This window comes from Seriola aureovittata, chromosome 23 (genome assembly GCF_021018895.1).
Source record: "Seriola aureovittata isolate HTS-2021-v1 ecotype China chromosome 23, ASM2101889v1, whole genome shotgun sequence".
Classification (NCBI taxonomy): Eukaryota; Metazoa; Chordata; class Actinopteri; order Carangiformes; family Carangidae; genus Seriola; species Seriola aureovittata.
This window is the reverse complement of record NC_079386.1, coordinates 1,431,140-1,445,507: the sequence shown is the minus strand read 5'-3', so window position 1 is coordinate 1,445,507 and position 14,368 is coordinate 1,431,140. Positions and strand designations below refer to the sequence as shown.

At 40.0% G+C, this 14,368-nt stretch overlaps 1 protein-coding gene across 5 annotated transcripts in view; it reads right to left on the bottom strand.

Moving 5' to 3' along the window:
* afap1 (actin filament associated protein 1) overlaps positions 1-14,368 on the bottom strand; it is a 58,968-nt gene that overhangs the window by 21,917 nt on the left and 22,683 nt on the right. For 4 of the 5 annotated variants that reach the window (XM_056369228.1, XM_056369232.1, XM_056369230.1 and 1 more), the window contains exons 4-6: positions 1,964-2,075; positions 1,619-1,830; positions 1,290-1,469 (exon numbers count right to left, since the gene is read on the bottom strand). In XM_056369228.1, the coding sequence (XP_056225203.1) occupies positions 1,290-1,469; positions 1,619-1,830; positions 1,964-2,075 (504 nt within the window). The remainder of the gene's footprint in view (positions 1-1,289; positions 1,470-1,618; positions 1,831-1,963; positions 2,076-14,368) is intronic. The other variant, XM_056369229.1, reaches the window with a different exon arrangement.

Here is a 14,368-nt window from a genome sequence, read left to right as displayed (position 1 = left end):
TTACCTTCAAGAAAAAGACAGACAGCAAACACTGCACATAAGAAGACTGGTGTTTCCATCAATAGTCTGCAGGGCAAAATACCCCTACACATCATTCTTTAACAAGACCTTTGGTGAAAATGAATACACACCTCCAAGTCCAAAAGCTTGTTGGTAAAACTGCAGCAAAGAGAAACTGAACTGGCAAAAGCTGGGGGCATGAATGATTTCAAATATACCACTGAACAAATGGGCAAGGAGGAATCTTATAAAAAAGCACAAAATACATGATCAAGGACAAACAAGGAATTCCAGGATATTCTCAGGAGAGCAGAGGAGAGCAGAGGTGAGGAGGAGGAGGGGGGCTGTGGGGGTTTTTAAATCCAAAGACCAGATGAGGCCCATCTTTCCTCCTGAGATTGAAATAGAAAGAGCCCAGAGGTGTTGGCACCACACTGACAACAAATGGACGCAAGCTTTGAAAAGCAGTCTATATGCCATTGTTGTGTTTTGGAGCAGGAAAGAAGACGAGGGGGGTGAGAGACAGTGGCCTGGTCTCGCCTCACTCTTCACTACTGTAATATTTTATTGTATTGTATATAATAACTTTTATAATATTATTATATTAATGTCATTCTATTGTTATAGTATTATAGTGATACCATTGTTACACCATATATTTATTGTCATGATAATATTATCAATAAGTTTTTATTACGTGTTCCCTCGTTCCCCCCTCCCACACTGCCTATCACTGCCTCTCATACAATCATTCAACATACACACATACATTACCCACACATGCTCTACTTGATCCTACCTGTTCTGGACTCCCTTTACTCTTATCATCACATCCTTCACTGCAACTGATTATAACGTCGTTGTAACTTAACCTCATGTTATTGTTTTTATATCTTTGTCCATTATGTCCATTTCATTTATCTTCCATGTCATAGTTTGTCTTCTATCTCATGTTTGTCGTATCACATGGTCAGCTAACTGAGTTTGCTAACTCTTGTCCACGTTGACTTAAAGTTGAGCTACAGAGATATTTATCTGCTGATGAAATTCGAAGTGATTTGGCTGAAAGCCCCAGAAATTGCAAGACAGTGGACTTTGAGGACAGATTGTTTTGTAATGCGCTCCAAAGTTTTATGAACCATGGAGTGAGTGGACTTTGAAAGGAGACTGTTTTGTCAGCTGCTGTTTCTAAGCTCAAGGATGATCTGTCTAACTCACCTATTTGAGTACTGTTCTATTTAGCATGGAACTCCAGTTCAGACTGCATCAGTATCAGTTCGTTGTTTTACCTTAAGCCATTCCTCAGCCTGTTCTTTGCTCTGCACAGCCAACACCAGGGCGTCTGCCCCCTGGTGGACGATCTTCAGTTCGTGCTTCTTCTTCTTTCCATCTTTGGGGATGTGTGTGATGCTGCAGCCAGACAGGGTGAGCTCCATTTGGGGGGTGTGGTCTTTGGAAGACTTGTAACACTGGAGGAAGAGAGAAGGGGAAGATTTAATGTTACTTTGCTTATTGTCTATGCTCCCCTTTGGTCACATTCATACATGCAAGTATGCATGTAGATCTTGGGAGAACCCTTCAGATTGGTTGAGCTGACATGTACACAAGTGTCCCATACCAGCAGTTTGTTATCTTTTATGACACAGAGGAGTTTGGTCCACTGGCCGAAGCGTTTCTTGCGCAGCAGGAATGCACAGATCCGGGCGTCCTTCACCAGATCCATGGACGCCTCTTCAGACGGCCACTGGTGATGCATCTTCTGGCCCTTCCCATCCTCCTCTTCCTCGTCGTACGACTCATAGGAGCTGCTCATGGCATCTGAGTCATAGTCTAAGAGGGAGGTGCACACATAAACTGCCGTTTGTTTCCTATTCAATAAAATGCAAGTACATATAAAAACATGAATAAAAAAGTTATAAACTGAGTTTCTCCTCAGCAGCATGAAAATGAACATGTCACTCACTGGAGGTGATGTATTCAGGAGCCTTTCCAGGGCTTAAAGGAACCGCCTCCTCATAGTAGCCTTCTGGTAGAGAGGAGCTGGGCAGTGGAGGAGGGCCGTTGTTTGCAGGCTGCTGAGAGAACACAAGTTTCCATTGATTAGTCTGAAGCTGATTAAATGATTCATTGGCTGTTTTCATCACTAAAACATTGAATGAAACCTCAGCTGCTTTCAGTGATTTCATTTTGACTGATTCCAGCTGCTTTTAGTACTTTCACTCATTTCAGTGCTTAAACTTCAACTGACATTTCAACAACTTTAATCATTTACACTTCAGCTGACACATCAGCTGCTGTCACTGCTCACAATTTGACCAACACCCATCTCCAAGCGTTTAAACTGTCACTGTCATTGTTTGTGCTTCACTGTTTGTCTATAGAAGGTTAGAAAAAAATGACATCATCAACAAAGTGAGGTGCTCTACATTGATAATGAATGAAATTCCCCTGTCCCCATGTAGGTAAAGATGAATTATAACAATGATGAAGGGTCATCTTACGAGTCTTTATTGATAGATAGATAGATAGATAGACAAATAGATATATAAATAGATAGATAGATAGATAGATAGATAGCCTATTCAGCAATTTATCAAAAATCAGGACTGTAAGACAGGAAGTAGTTTGCTGATGTGTGACTGTGGCGTGGGAGAGGAGTCATTCAAAGCCCTTTTGATCAGAGCAAGGACATTAGTTAGGAAGTAATTTATAGTGCAGCAATCATAATTAGCCATAGTGTCTACTCAAAACAGGGGAAACCACTTTTCAGAGAGACTACAGTCATTCCCTGTTAAAGTCATTTTATGATAAGAGAGAGAATGTTTATGAGGAAGAAAAGACATTCATTATAGGATCCTGTGTAACAGAGAAAACAAGTAAGTGGCCAAGACAAGTTTTGGTTTAAGAAACCTAATCTGAAGTCTTGTAAGGGTAATTTAATACTGACTGGAAGTGAATGTAAAAGTCATTTAATAAATAAAGTTAAGAAGCAAAGTTGAGAAAACCAGTTAATTATCAACTTAAGAAGCTACTGCATTGATGTCATTGCATATTGAGTGATTTGAAGATATTTTCACTGTAGTGCAGAGCTGTTGACAGGGGCAGCGAGGCTAGAAGGAGAAATGAGACCTCCTTCGTTTGGATGTGTTCTCTTTGGCACCGCACAGTGCTGCAAATCCAGTTGTTAGAGTGGGGGATCAACCGCACAGCCTGACGTGATCCGTCTTGGCTGGCGCTGCAACCCACTTCTCTGACATTTCAACTCTGAGAAATAAATAAATGTGACTGTAAACTTCAAATCTAATAACCTCCAGCATATAGAAGCCAATGTCACACTGGTTAGCACTGTGACTATGGCTGTGACTCCAGAATTGTCAAACTAACAAACTGAATAACATTTGGAAAGTCTACAACACAGCCATATGATCACTATTATTCACCAATATTATTCATCATGTTTATGTGTGCAGGAAGCCAATAAGGAGTCAGCTGATTTGGCTGACAGAAGTCTTGGACACCCATGCTCTCAACTAGCTTGACTGGAGAAGGACTCTAGTGTTCATCTATAGGTAGACACTTTCTTGGAGTGTGCACTCACTGACCAACCTAGGAATAGGATGAAAAAGGTGCCATCTTTGAACATGGTATCCAGTTCTCTTTAACACATCCAAACCTTTTGGTATTGCCATAGTTTTTTTTAGCACAAACTGAAAATATGCATAAACAGAGGGATAGAAACCCACACTCGGAATAACACAGGTGTTTATGATAACATTAACGTGACAGTTTGGGTTATTTGACGTGGGATTGTGGGAGGTACTCATCTATAGTCAGTGTATTACCTGCAGCAGATTGTGTTTTAGCCACTTTAAAAAATGCTAATATCAATTTAAGTGTTGCTTTATTTTGAATATTTTCACCGCTTTATCTTGCCGTCAAACAGCCCTTTCCTTGTGAAGTGTTGATTTACCATATTACTACGCACAAGCACGGCTATGACACACGGTATTACTCCGCAGATCAGCTGTATGAGTCAGACAGAGCTAAGCATCGTTGTGTTTAAACCGATAATAGCTTTTTTTTCTGAGGGCATTTTTTGAAAGTGACTAAAACACCATTTTGCGGGTGGCCCCGTCCACAGCAGCACATCACTCAGCGCCAATCCGAATATTCTGCAGGTAATACATTGTATACAGATAACTACCTCACACGACCACACGTCAAATAACACAAACTATCCGAGATTTTAAAATGTCTACAGTGAAAAAGTACTGTAATGTGTGTCTTTGATTTTGTTTGTTCCCAGAGAGACATTACGTTGTGATCTTACTGATGTCAAATGGCCGTTATTCAGCAGTACAGCATGGATCAACACAGGCAATGTTTCTTCTGGAGTCTCATTCTAATAAGTGGGCTACAGAGGCTACAGTTCTGTACCAGACAACCTCAAACTGCATAAAATGTTGCCAGGCTGTAAAGACCTTATAAGGCCACACAAGTCTTCCTGAAAGCCCTTTTCAAAAGACCATGAACAAGCCGCGATGTCTGCAGACTTTTTCCTTCAAATGGAAAACCCAGTTGATTTCTCTTTTTATTTTATTTACTGGTGGCAGCAATTTTCCGCTGGTGGGCCGGATATAAAGGGCAGAAACTCCCTAGCTGTTATGAAAATCTATGTGCTATGGGCCATTGGTTACAGCTGACCTAATCAGGCATCAGCGCTGCAGTGATGTTAGCATCCGTTGCTGTAGCAACACGGAACCTTCATAAAAGGGTTTGGCTGACGTGCAGCCTCAATGGCTAACTTCTTCAAAGTGCAGAAAGTATGCGTCACTGTGCCATGACAGTGGACAGTCCAACATTAAAGTCATTCTGCTGTAATCATGGCGGCTGCTGTGATGAAAGGAAACTATTGATTTCTATTTGAACAAGCATATTGGAGAAAGAAGAAGAGAAGAAAATCTATTAGAGAAATTACACTTGTCATTTTTATAAAGATGACCTGTGATTATATTATTGGTAGATCATTTTTCCTTTTGTTATATCCTTTTTCTTTGGTTATTCCTTAGGCTGAATTAGATGTAGGATGTGTCTAGGTTAGCTTTGGGTGTGTAGGTGAAAAATCATACATTTTTAATATTCATTTATCTTTAATGAGTATGAAATGTGCCTGGTAATAAGTTGTCTGTTGTCACTATGATACTGTACTTATCATCTTTAGGTTTTCCATTAACCGAAGGAGGCCTTGGGATATGGTCACAAGCTCTCGAAAAAGCAATTAAGTAAACTTTGAGTTTAGTGTAGTCACTAAGGGGTCTGTATTCATACTCAAAAGAACATTGCAAAAAGAATAAAATGAAGGAATAAAACAAAAGAGTCAACCATTCTTTGGGGGGGCCTTGATCGATAGACAGAGCTCATATCTTTCAAAAAAAATGCAAATGTTCTTGTTATATTGAAATGAAATTAAGTGTGTGGGCTTGATCACATCATTTTTCTGCAACTAGAATTTGAACTGTTTATAATAAGACTTTAAAAATAATGAGAAACTCAGTGGAAAATGTTTGCATGGAGCCTGAAGGGCACTATATCAGGATATTAACCTACCTGATGAATACAACTCTTTCTCTTTTGCAATTCCACTGTTTCATTCAAAATGTTTCAAACTCCGTGACCTGACTTTCTTTCAAGCCAAACACTACAGTCTTCTTTCCTCCCTGTTCATCTGTCTTGATCCAACTTAACAGGTCATTTGGAACCGAGCCTTTCAAACTGTGCCTTGTTCAAATAACTTTTAAGACTCAATGTAAATTGTTTTCTCAGGCATTCTTGGTTTACCGTGCACAATGCAAAAATTTGTTTCTTCCACTTTTGTCTGTTGTCTCAGTCAATACATCCCCTCCCCACCATTAATCTTCCTCTTCATCCTGTCTGTTTCCCTTTTTTCATCTGTAAATCAAGTGCTGGGCCAGGCCTCTCGCAGAAACCTTATCGCATCTCCTTTGGAGGAAACTGCAGTTCGGTGAACTCATTTCTTGGCAGGGATATGCTGCCCTGCTCAAATCCAGCCCCGCCAGCGTTCTCCTCCCTAAACCAGCCCTAAAAAAAAAATCCCTGGGAGAGGAACACAGAAGGAAAGAAAGGCAGAGAACTGAAAAGAACAAAAGCACTCAGCCTCAACAGTCGAGCAATAAGGTACAATGTCAGGTTTGAGAAGCGGATGTGAAACTGGACTTGTCTGCTTTGGTGGCGGGAGATTGTTGATATTAAGTCTGAAGCCTTATATCTTACATCACAATGACGTCCATTAGAAAACTTTTGCACAACAATGATACGTTAATGATCACGCAGAAACCGATTGTTTGGGTAAGCTTTTTTCCCTGAGTGCAGTAGAATACATTACATTATACCTCAGAGAATGTGATCCCATTGCTTTGCTATGTAGTGAGTCAAAGCTTTAGAGGCACTTGGGAGAAGGGGGTGTGCTTGCATACAAACACACTTGTATACAGACATGCACATAAACACACTGTAACTTTTCCCTTTGCTTCCATTCGTCAAAACAACAGCTTGGTCGTATCACACAAGTGATCAGCAGATCAATTACAATGGAGCACTGACACACACAGGAGGTCACTGCGATCAAAGTGCATAAGGCCCCCTGCTGACCGTAAGCACACACTGCATCATCACCAACACACGCCCACATTTCTCTGCAGTCTATCTCTGATCAGCTTTAAATGCTCCACAGATCTCTAAACATCTGTTCATTATCTTCACATGGCAGTATCCTATCCAGTCCAAATCTGGGTTAGGGGCTCACCAGGTAAGCTTCAGAATCTCCTCTAACCAGTTTCCTTCATCCGTTTCAAATGAGATTAGATAAGATGGAACTTGAATTACTCTTTCGGGGAACCTTTTCAGATAATACTGCAGATAAAACAATGACTGCAGGGGTCTTTACTGGCATATTCACAAGTTGAATAGAATGTATTGACAAAAAAAAAAAAAAAAGATTCAAGGTCCACTTACTGCAATCAACAGTGATAATAAGGTAAGAAAGGTAACTAGAGGCCATGGCCAGTGTCAGACAAAATACACCAGACAAAAATTCATAGTCAATAATCCAGATCTGCCCCAAAATTGAATGGGTTCTTTCCTCCAAATTCAGTGCTTTTTGTGTAATCCTGCTGATAAACAACCCAAAATAAGACACAGACACGGCTGAAAACATGAAAACAATACAACACAATAACATAACACAGAGATTTCTACTAGCTTTTCCGTCAGGAAATTCCTGCAACTTTCTACAGTTTCAGCAGGTTGGCTGTCAAACACCACTGGTCCTGCTGAAAAATTTTGCTTGGCAAAATGGATGGATGGAAGGATGCCAAAGTGTGCATTAGTACCTATTCACTTTATACATGCAGACATGGAACAGTTTTTGTGCTGCTTTTTTTCCTTGAGAAATGTTCTTTCAGTTATCAAGTAAAAATAAAGTAAAAATTACCCTCAAATTAAAACAGTAAAAAATAACCAACAGTGGCTCATCCTTATTATTATCATACTTAATGGAACTTTTAACCAACTTACATTACATTTCTAGAGGAAACGCTGCAACAACCATGAGCAGAGCAGCACATGCAGGTCATGTGCATGGATGCAGATCAGAAATGTTAGAATTCCACAGTCATAATGTGTAATTAGGTGGTGGTAAAAGAGTCTTGACCTTGGTTTGGATACTTGGAGTGAGAGGGTTGTCTGCTGCTCTGGCTGGCCTGAAACTTACATCCAAACATTTATGCCAAGCATCCATTTTTGTCCTGCGTAGGAGGACTGGACTTGAATAAATGTTTCTGCTACAGTGCCAGTGGGACGCTGGAATGGATAAACTGAGTGGACACAGGAAAGGCACTCCCTTAGGAAGGGATTTGGAAAGGGAAAACTGCATTTCCCATGATTCTTGGCAAATAACCCAGTGTATAAGCACATAATGTTTCCAGTTGGTGCTAATCCTAATGGGTTTTTTTGATTTTTTACAGCAAATGTTACAAAATGAAAGCTGTTTGACTTGTAACCACTGACTTGGTCGGAGAAGTCAGAGTCAGAGTTCATTTTCCTTCTCGACATTGGTTGGTGACTGACGGCTGGAAAACTCCTGTGGCTTGATTGAGCATGAAACTCTCCTAATTGAATCCTGAATACAAAGGTCATTCAACAGCATAGAAAATATCTGGTGTTTTTATAAGAAGTCAAAAAGTACCTATGTGAATAAAACTGCAATGAGAAAATTCAATACTCCCAATGTGCATTCAAGTTATCTTTAGTACTCTGCTCATTCCACAGCTTTAAATCAGTTTACTTTCAGATTCTGGGTCAATTTTGGGAAGGGTTTGTCAACTACAGCACACTGTTTTGTTTCCTTCTGCAACAAAAGAGTTCTTAACTTGCTACAGCACTGATTGTGCCTCTGACTGGTTTCCTTTCCACAGCAACAACAGCAGAGGCTCATGGGTCTTGTGTTTTTTAGAGCCATCCACCATAGCAAACTGGCATTAAGTGAAAATAGTTCAAACTGATGGCCATGATGTAAGCCTTTAGCACTGTTAATGCCTTATTTATCCACCAGTTTATTGTAGCAGTACATTTTGGTTCATCCCATTACATTTGTACAGGAACATAAATATACATGTTCAATGCCTTGTTAAAAACTGTACCTTAAAGGCAAGTACTGCATATGTAGGTGAAGTGTTGGTTCAGATTGTAAGTTCTATATATATATATATATTTTTTTTTTTTTTTTAACTGAACATCAACTACTTCTGTTTGAAGGACATACAATTGTTAATGAAAACCTAATAAATATTGCCCAGACCTTCAGTTTCCCCAAGGCAAGGATTATGGTGAAAGGTTTTTGTAAGGTTTGCTTAAACTTTATTTATCCAGAGCAGGGTTTTGCTGAGGCCTATGCTCTTCTCCAGCACCACCCTGCTTCACAGTTATACACATTCACATCTGGGAGCTGCACAGTGAAACCACAGTCTTCTACTGTTGGCCTCTGATTGCCTCTCTACTTGTACAACTGGAAGTTAAGTGTCTTGCTCAAGGTCACATGGGTAGTAGTTATTTGAGGGAGGGGGGGAATGGTACTCCTTGACTTTCCTTTACCAGATTTTTGCAGCTAGTACCAACTGCTCCTCTCATTTCTAAGCTACTGCCACCTATATTTATCTAAGCACATGCGTTTTCAGTCTTGTTTCTTGTCAGATAAATCAAGGACTTACCGAATGTTTCAGATCAGTTGCTCTTATATCAGCATACCTCCAAACATTTCAGGTTTTCAAGCAGCATGCAAGAGTATGAGCCTTGTCAAAGCTTTAAAACCTGCAGTCATACTGAAAGGCACAGAAAGGACAGATGGAACAAAATGTGGACAGATATCAATACACACACACACCCCTTCCCCCTATGCATTCTTTGAAGCTTAAGCATGAGGTCAAGCTAAAGCAATGAGTTATAAATTGAAGCCAGACTGCAGGAGAAGATGAAAGCACAAAGAGCAAAAGGCAGTGGTGCAGTTACCCATCATCCAGCACCCCGCACGTCCTGCCTTTGTCCCAGGATAACCCTGAGACAACTAGCAACTAGAGAACAGAAAATGCTTTATGACTTTACAGTTTGTTCTGAATCTCTGCTGAAGCACAATGTGTCTAGATAATCTGGAAGTGACAGTATGTATTCGGTGTGAGTGAGCCTTGTGGACGTATTGCTACTCAGTTAGCATTTTTTCTAAATGCCGTGCTACAGCCCAGTGTGTATCCAGATACAGATAAGGATGTTTACTGAAGACTCATGTAATCAATTTTATTGCCCAACGTAAACCCAAAAAATCCTAACCTGTCAGCTGTGTGTGTGGGCATGTGACTGAAAAACACACAGATGGGATTTCTAGAAGATGCAGAGAACATACCTGGACAACCTCTGCAAATGTGAGATTTATGCTCCAAAGCAAGAACTGCATGTTTAATTTTGACAATAGAAAAGCCTACAAGAATGAAGAGTAATGGGAAGCTTGGCAAATACATTTCTATAACTTAAGATTCATTATTTGCTGACTATTGTGCATTGTCAACTGTACAGTATTAGTAAATGAAAATACGTCTAATACCAAACAGCATTAACCTTACTACCTAGTGTCAGATCATACTGTGTGTATGAATCTGAGTAATCAGTGGAAATAGTGTGATAACAAACCACAGCATTCATTATGGTGGTTGCAACAATGGCAGCTCTCCAGCGCCAATACTGAAAGGCTCATTGTGTGGAAAAGGAACTCAGTGCGGATGTCAGCTGATTAGCCAACACACACTCTTTTCATGAGAGCCCCCTTTTCACCTCACACATATACATGCTATGATGCATTCAAACACAGAAAGCTAGTATGAGAAGAAACAAGAAAACAAAAGACAAACTATACTGTGATACTAAATCTCTCTAAAAATCTCTTCTGCAGGACGCAGGGCTTCAGCCAAGCTCATGACCTGCCAACCTCTGAAATAAACATATTAGTGTTCCACCTCTGTGTTTATACATGAACCACCCATGCTAGTGTTACCTTCAACAAAAGAAAACACTTCTCACAACTCCCATGTTAAACTCTATTCTTCCCTTCCCCTCCATCACTTTCCCTCCTTCCTCCCTCGGGCTGGCGAGTTAAGTGTGTATTTTGCTGAACAGGTGCATTCACTAGAGTGTCGTTACTTGCAGACGTGCCAGCTCGCTAGCTGAGCTGAAAAAACAACTGTAGATTGAGATTGGTTGGGTGTTTCCTGCATTTCTCTCACCTCACAATGAGGTGCAAATGTGGGTCAGCAGGAGCCAGCGGAAGCCGGCGGGAGCTGGTCGTCCACGGCTTTGGAAAAGAAGGGTGGGGTGGCCCTGTTTTCCCTGTGCTACAAAGTAGGTCCATGCCTGCAATGGAACCAGTATCCCAATTTTGTTTATTAATTACAGAACTGTGACCAAGATATGCGAGACATTTTAGAGTTAAAAAATAAACTTTTCAATGCTCTCTGGGGGACAAACTATGTAACTGTGACATTACCTCAAACACAGTATCTTCAACATTTCAGGAAATAATTGTTGCAATTGTTTATTTGATGAACGTTGATTTCCATGATGATTTCCATGCTTTTAAACAAAGAAAGAAATCCTAAATCTGGCCTGTAAATCATGAATATTTGCACATTGAACTACCATAAATATTCAAAATAATAATTAACCAAATGCTTACTTCATCAAATTATTAGTTAACAAATTAGATCAGATGTTATCCGTAATTCTTAAATACACTATACTCCCAATCAGTAGATAGAAAAGGCTCCTTCCACTGAAGGTTTTTCAAACATGGCAAACACCTACAAGCTTAGTTAGGAAGGGGTTTGGCCTCTATGTGGGAGGAGGTACTTCTACAGGCATACTGAACCACCACTTGGTGCCTCTTTGTGGAAAGGAAGGGATATAAACTAGTTTCTAACATCTACCGCAATTTTGACATCCACAGCAATGCTGATATTTGTGATAAGCTATCAGCCTGTGATGCATAGTAGTTCTTTAGAAATTGAATGACTACAGTCCAGTGTGTTTACTTCTGCCATTGGCTCAGAAAGGACACCCACGTAGTAAGACAAAAGTTTTCCCAGGCATCAGCTGGAAGTCTGACTATGTAAGATTACTTACTACTAGGGTTGTGCCGATGAACGATGATATTGATAATTGGTGATCGTCAGAACGGTCGCAAAAAAAGTTTTTTGCTTGAGCAATCACACTGAAGAAAGTGGAAAGCCAGATTCTGTGATTCACAGACAGCAGAAGAGTTCGTTATGCTGTCTGTTTGAATGATCGTTGGCGATTTTCATCCCAGCAGCCCAGCTGTCAGTGACAGATAACTGCAGATATGATGTTCTCATCGTGTGCTGGACATGGAGTGGGATTCTAAACACAGATCAAACTTAACACACTAAGTAAAACGAATGATGAACATAAACACGTAAGATTACAATATCAACAGGCTTACCAACCCAAATAAGTAACAAAGGAAAAAACTTTAAAAAGAAACAAATGCAAAAAGATTGCGATTTCATATATTTTTTGTTCATAGAATGTTTTAGTAATCATGTTACATCACCATCTATGCATGCAGATGTTTCTGGACAATGATCATGTCATAAACAGATAGAATGAATGGACATTTCCAATTAAAGGTCGTGGTGGTGGGCAGAAGATGTCAACCAGACTGCAGAAATAGCTTCAATTTTCCCTCAGTGTGTTATTAAGTCACTTTGATCACATCATGCGTCAGGAAAAAAATCCTGGCATTGTAAAAAGCCTTCCAAAGCACTTCAGTGGGGAAAAAAGTTGTGAAATAGGTTTTCCATGCACGCTCCAGTTTCTCAGCAGGGACTTTTTCCAAAGAGTGTCAGTATAAGTAGCTGAAACGTTCTGGCCCTCAGGATTAACCATGTGTGGGCATGTGTCACTTAGTTAAGTCCCACTGCTTACTGCCGTTAAGACTTTATCAATGTCCAATTTACCACATGTTTGGTTACCCCAGTGATAAAGTGTGACACCTTACAATATGAAACTATGTCATTTCCTGTCTCCAGTCGATGACACAATAGTGCTGATGTCATTGAATTGCTGTGGTTGACTGAACTGCCAAGTACAGGAACCCCTCTGAGGAATGAAGTCAAATATGAAAAAAGATTTGAAAGGAGACCAAATCAGTGAATCAATGCAGTGTGACAAATTCCTGAAGGCAAATCATTTCTAAAGGCACACAAAAGCAGGACTGCTTCTCCTGAAATTGTGTGATTGCGAGCCAACTCTTGCTGCACATGCAATCTGTAGTTTGACACAGCACAATGACACATTTACTTGCTAAAATGCGTTTCCCCTTCAGGCTAGAAAACATTTGGTTTGGAAAAATATAGCAGACCTACATTTATTCCAGATATAAAGCTGCTGGTCTACGGCCACCAACATGACAATGACTTGCAGTGGGTGAGAAACGCTGTGAGAAGAATGCATTTAAATGTGTATACACTATTGGCTGCATTTGAACACAAAGATTTGGCTGAGATGCATATTTGTCTATCACAGTGCTTGGGGAGTAGGGGGCTTGTCTAATTACAAATGAGAAGGGGAGGAAATTAATTCCAAATGGGACCCAGACTGCTAAGGATAGTGCAACACAGCTTGTGTGTTTACAGCATGTCCACCGCATCAACATATTTCCATGCGCTTCTGCTCTAAGTGCAAAACAGAAAGCAGACAAACACGACTCATGCTGTGAATTTTTAGCGCATGCATGATGCAACACAAGTCTATGGCTTTGTTAGAAGTCGTGGAATGAGGGAATGTCTGTTTTGGGAGAAGACAAGGGAGGAGAGGAGGAAGGGGCAAGGGAGGAGGTGAAGGGGGGTGGCACCGCTCTCCAACATCAACACAGATGGAAATCATTTGTGTCTCAACAAGAGGACTGGTCCATATTCTGCTCAAGCAGAGCTGCCGTGGAGCCTCACACGGCCCCTTAGGATGCAACTGATGATGTGACTGGAATACTGACTGATGTTAAAGCATCAGCGTTAAAACAATTATCACAAAAGCCAAACATTTGCTTGTCCCAGCCTCTACTAAAATATGAGGATTTATCTGGTTTGAGTCTTACCAAACTTAATACCTTTGAGTTTCAGAGTTAACAGTCGGACAAGCAATTTAAAGACGTCATTTTGGGCTCATGGAACTTGTAATGGTAATTATTTACTATTTTTGGACTTTTGGACTAAATAACTAAACTAACCAAATTTATCTAAATATATTCAGAAATGAGAATAACCATTGGTTCAGTCCCAGATACCTTGCCTGTCTACAAAGCACAACCTAAGAGTCATGTTGAAAAAATATAATGTAATGGAACTTGGAATAATATAAGCATTTAAGTATATATGTTTTTCCACATCATACATTTATCTATGGTTTACATGTGTGGTTATCCTATCACTGAATAATTCTCTTAAAGAAGAAAATAGTTGGTAAATTGATCAAGAATATTAGAATAAAAAAGTTCAGGCAGGAATAGGTGTGATTTTAAATATTAATACCTGTTTACAGGCTGTGTGGTGTGTGGACTGTGTTAAAATGCACAAGAAGCCTCATTCTCCTTTACAGTAGTTCCCTGCCTGTTTACAGTCACAGGGCTTCAGACTGCAAATAAAATGTGAGTTAAAATTAAACATGGTGGCATCTATGTAAGTGCATGATCATTATTCATTAGGTTCCTTGGTAGGTAGTTAAAGTAGTTTTTACG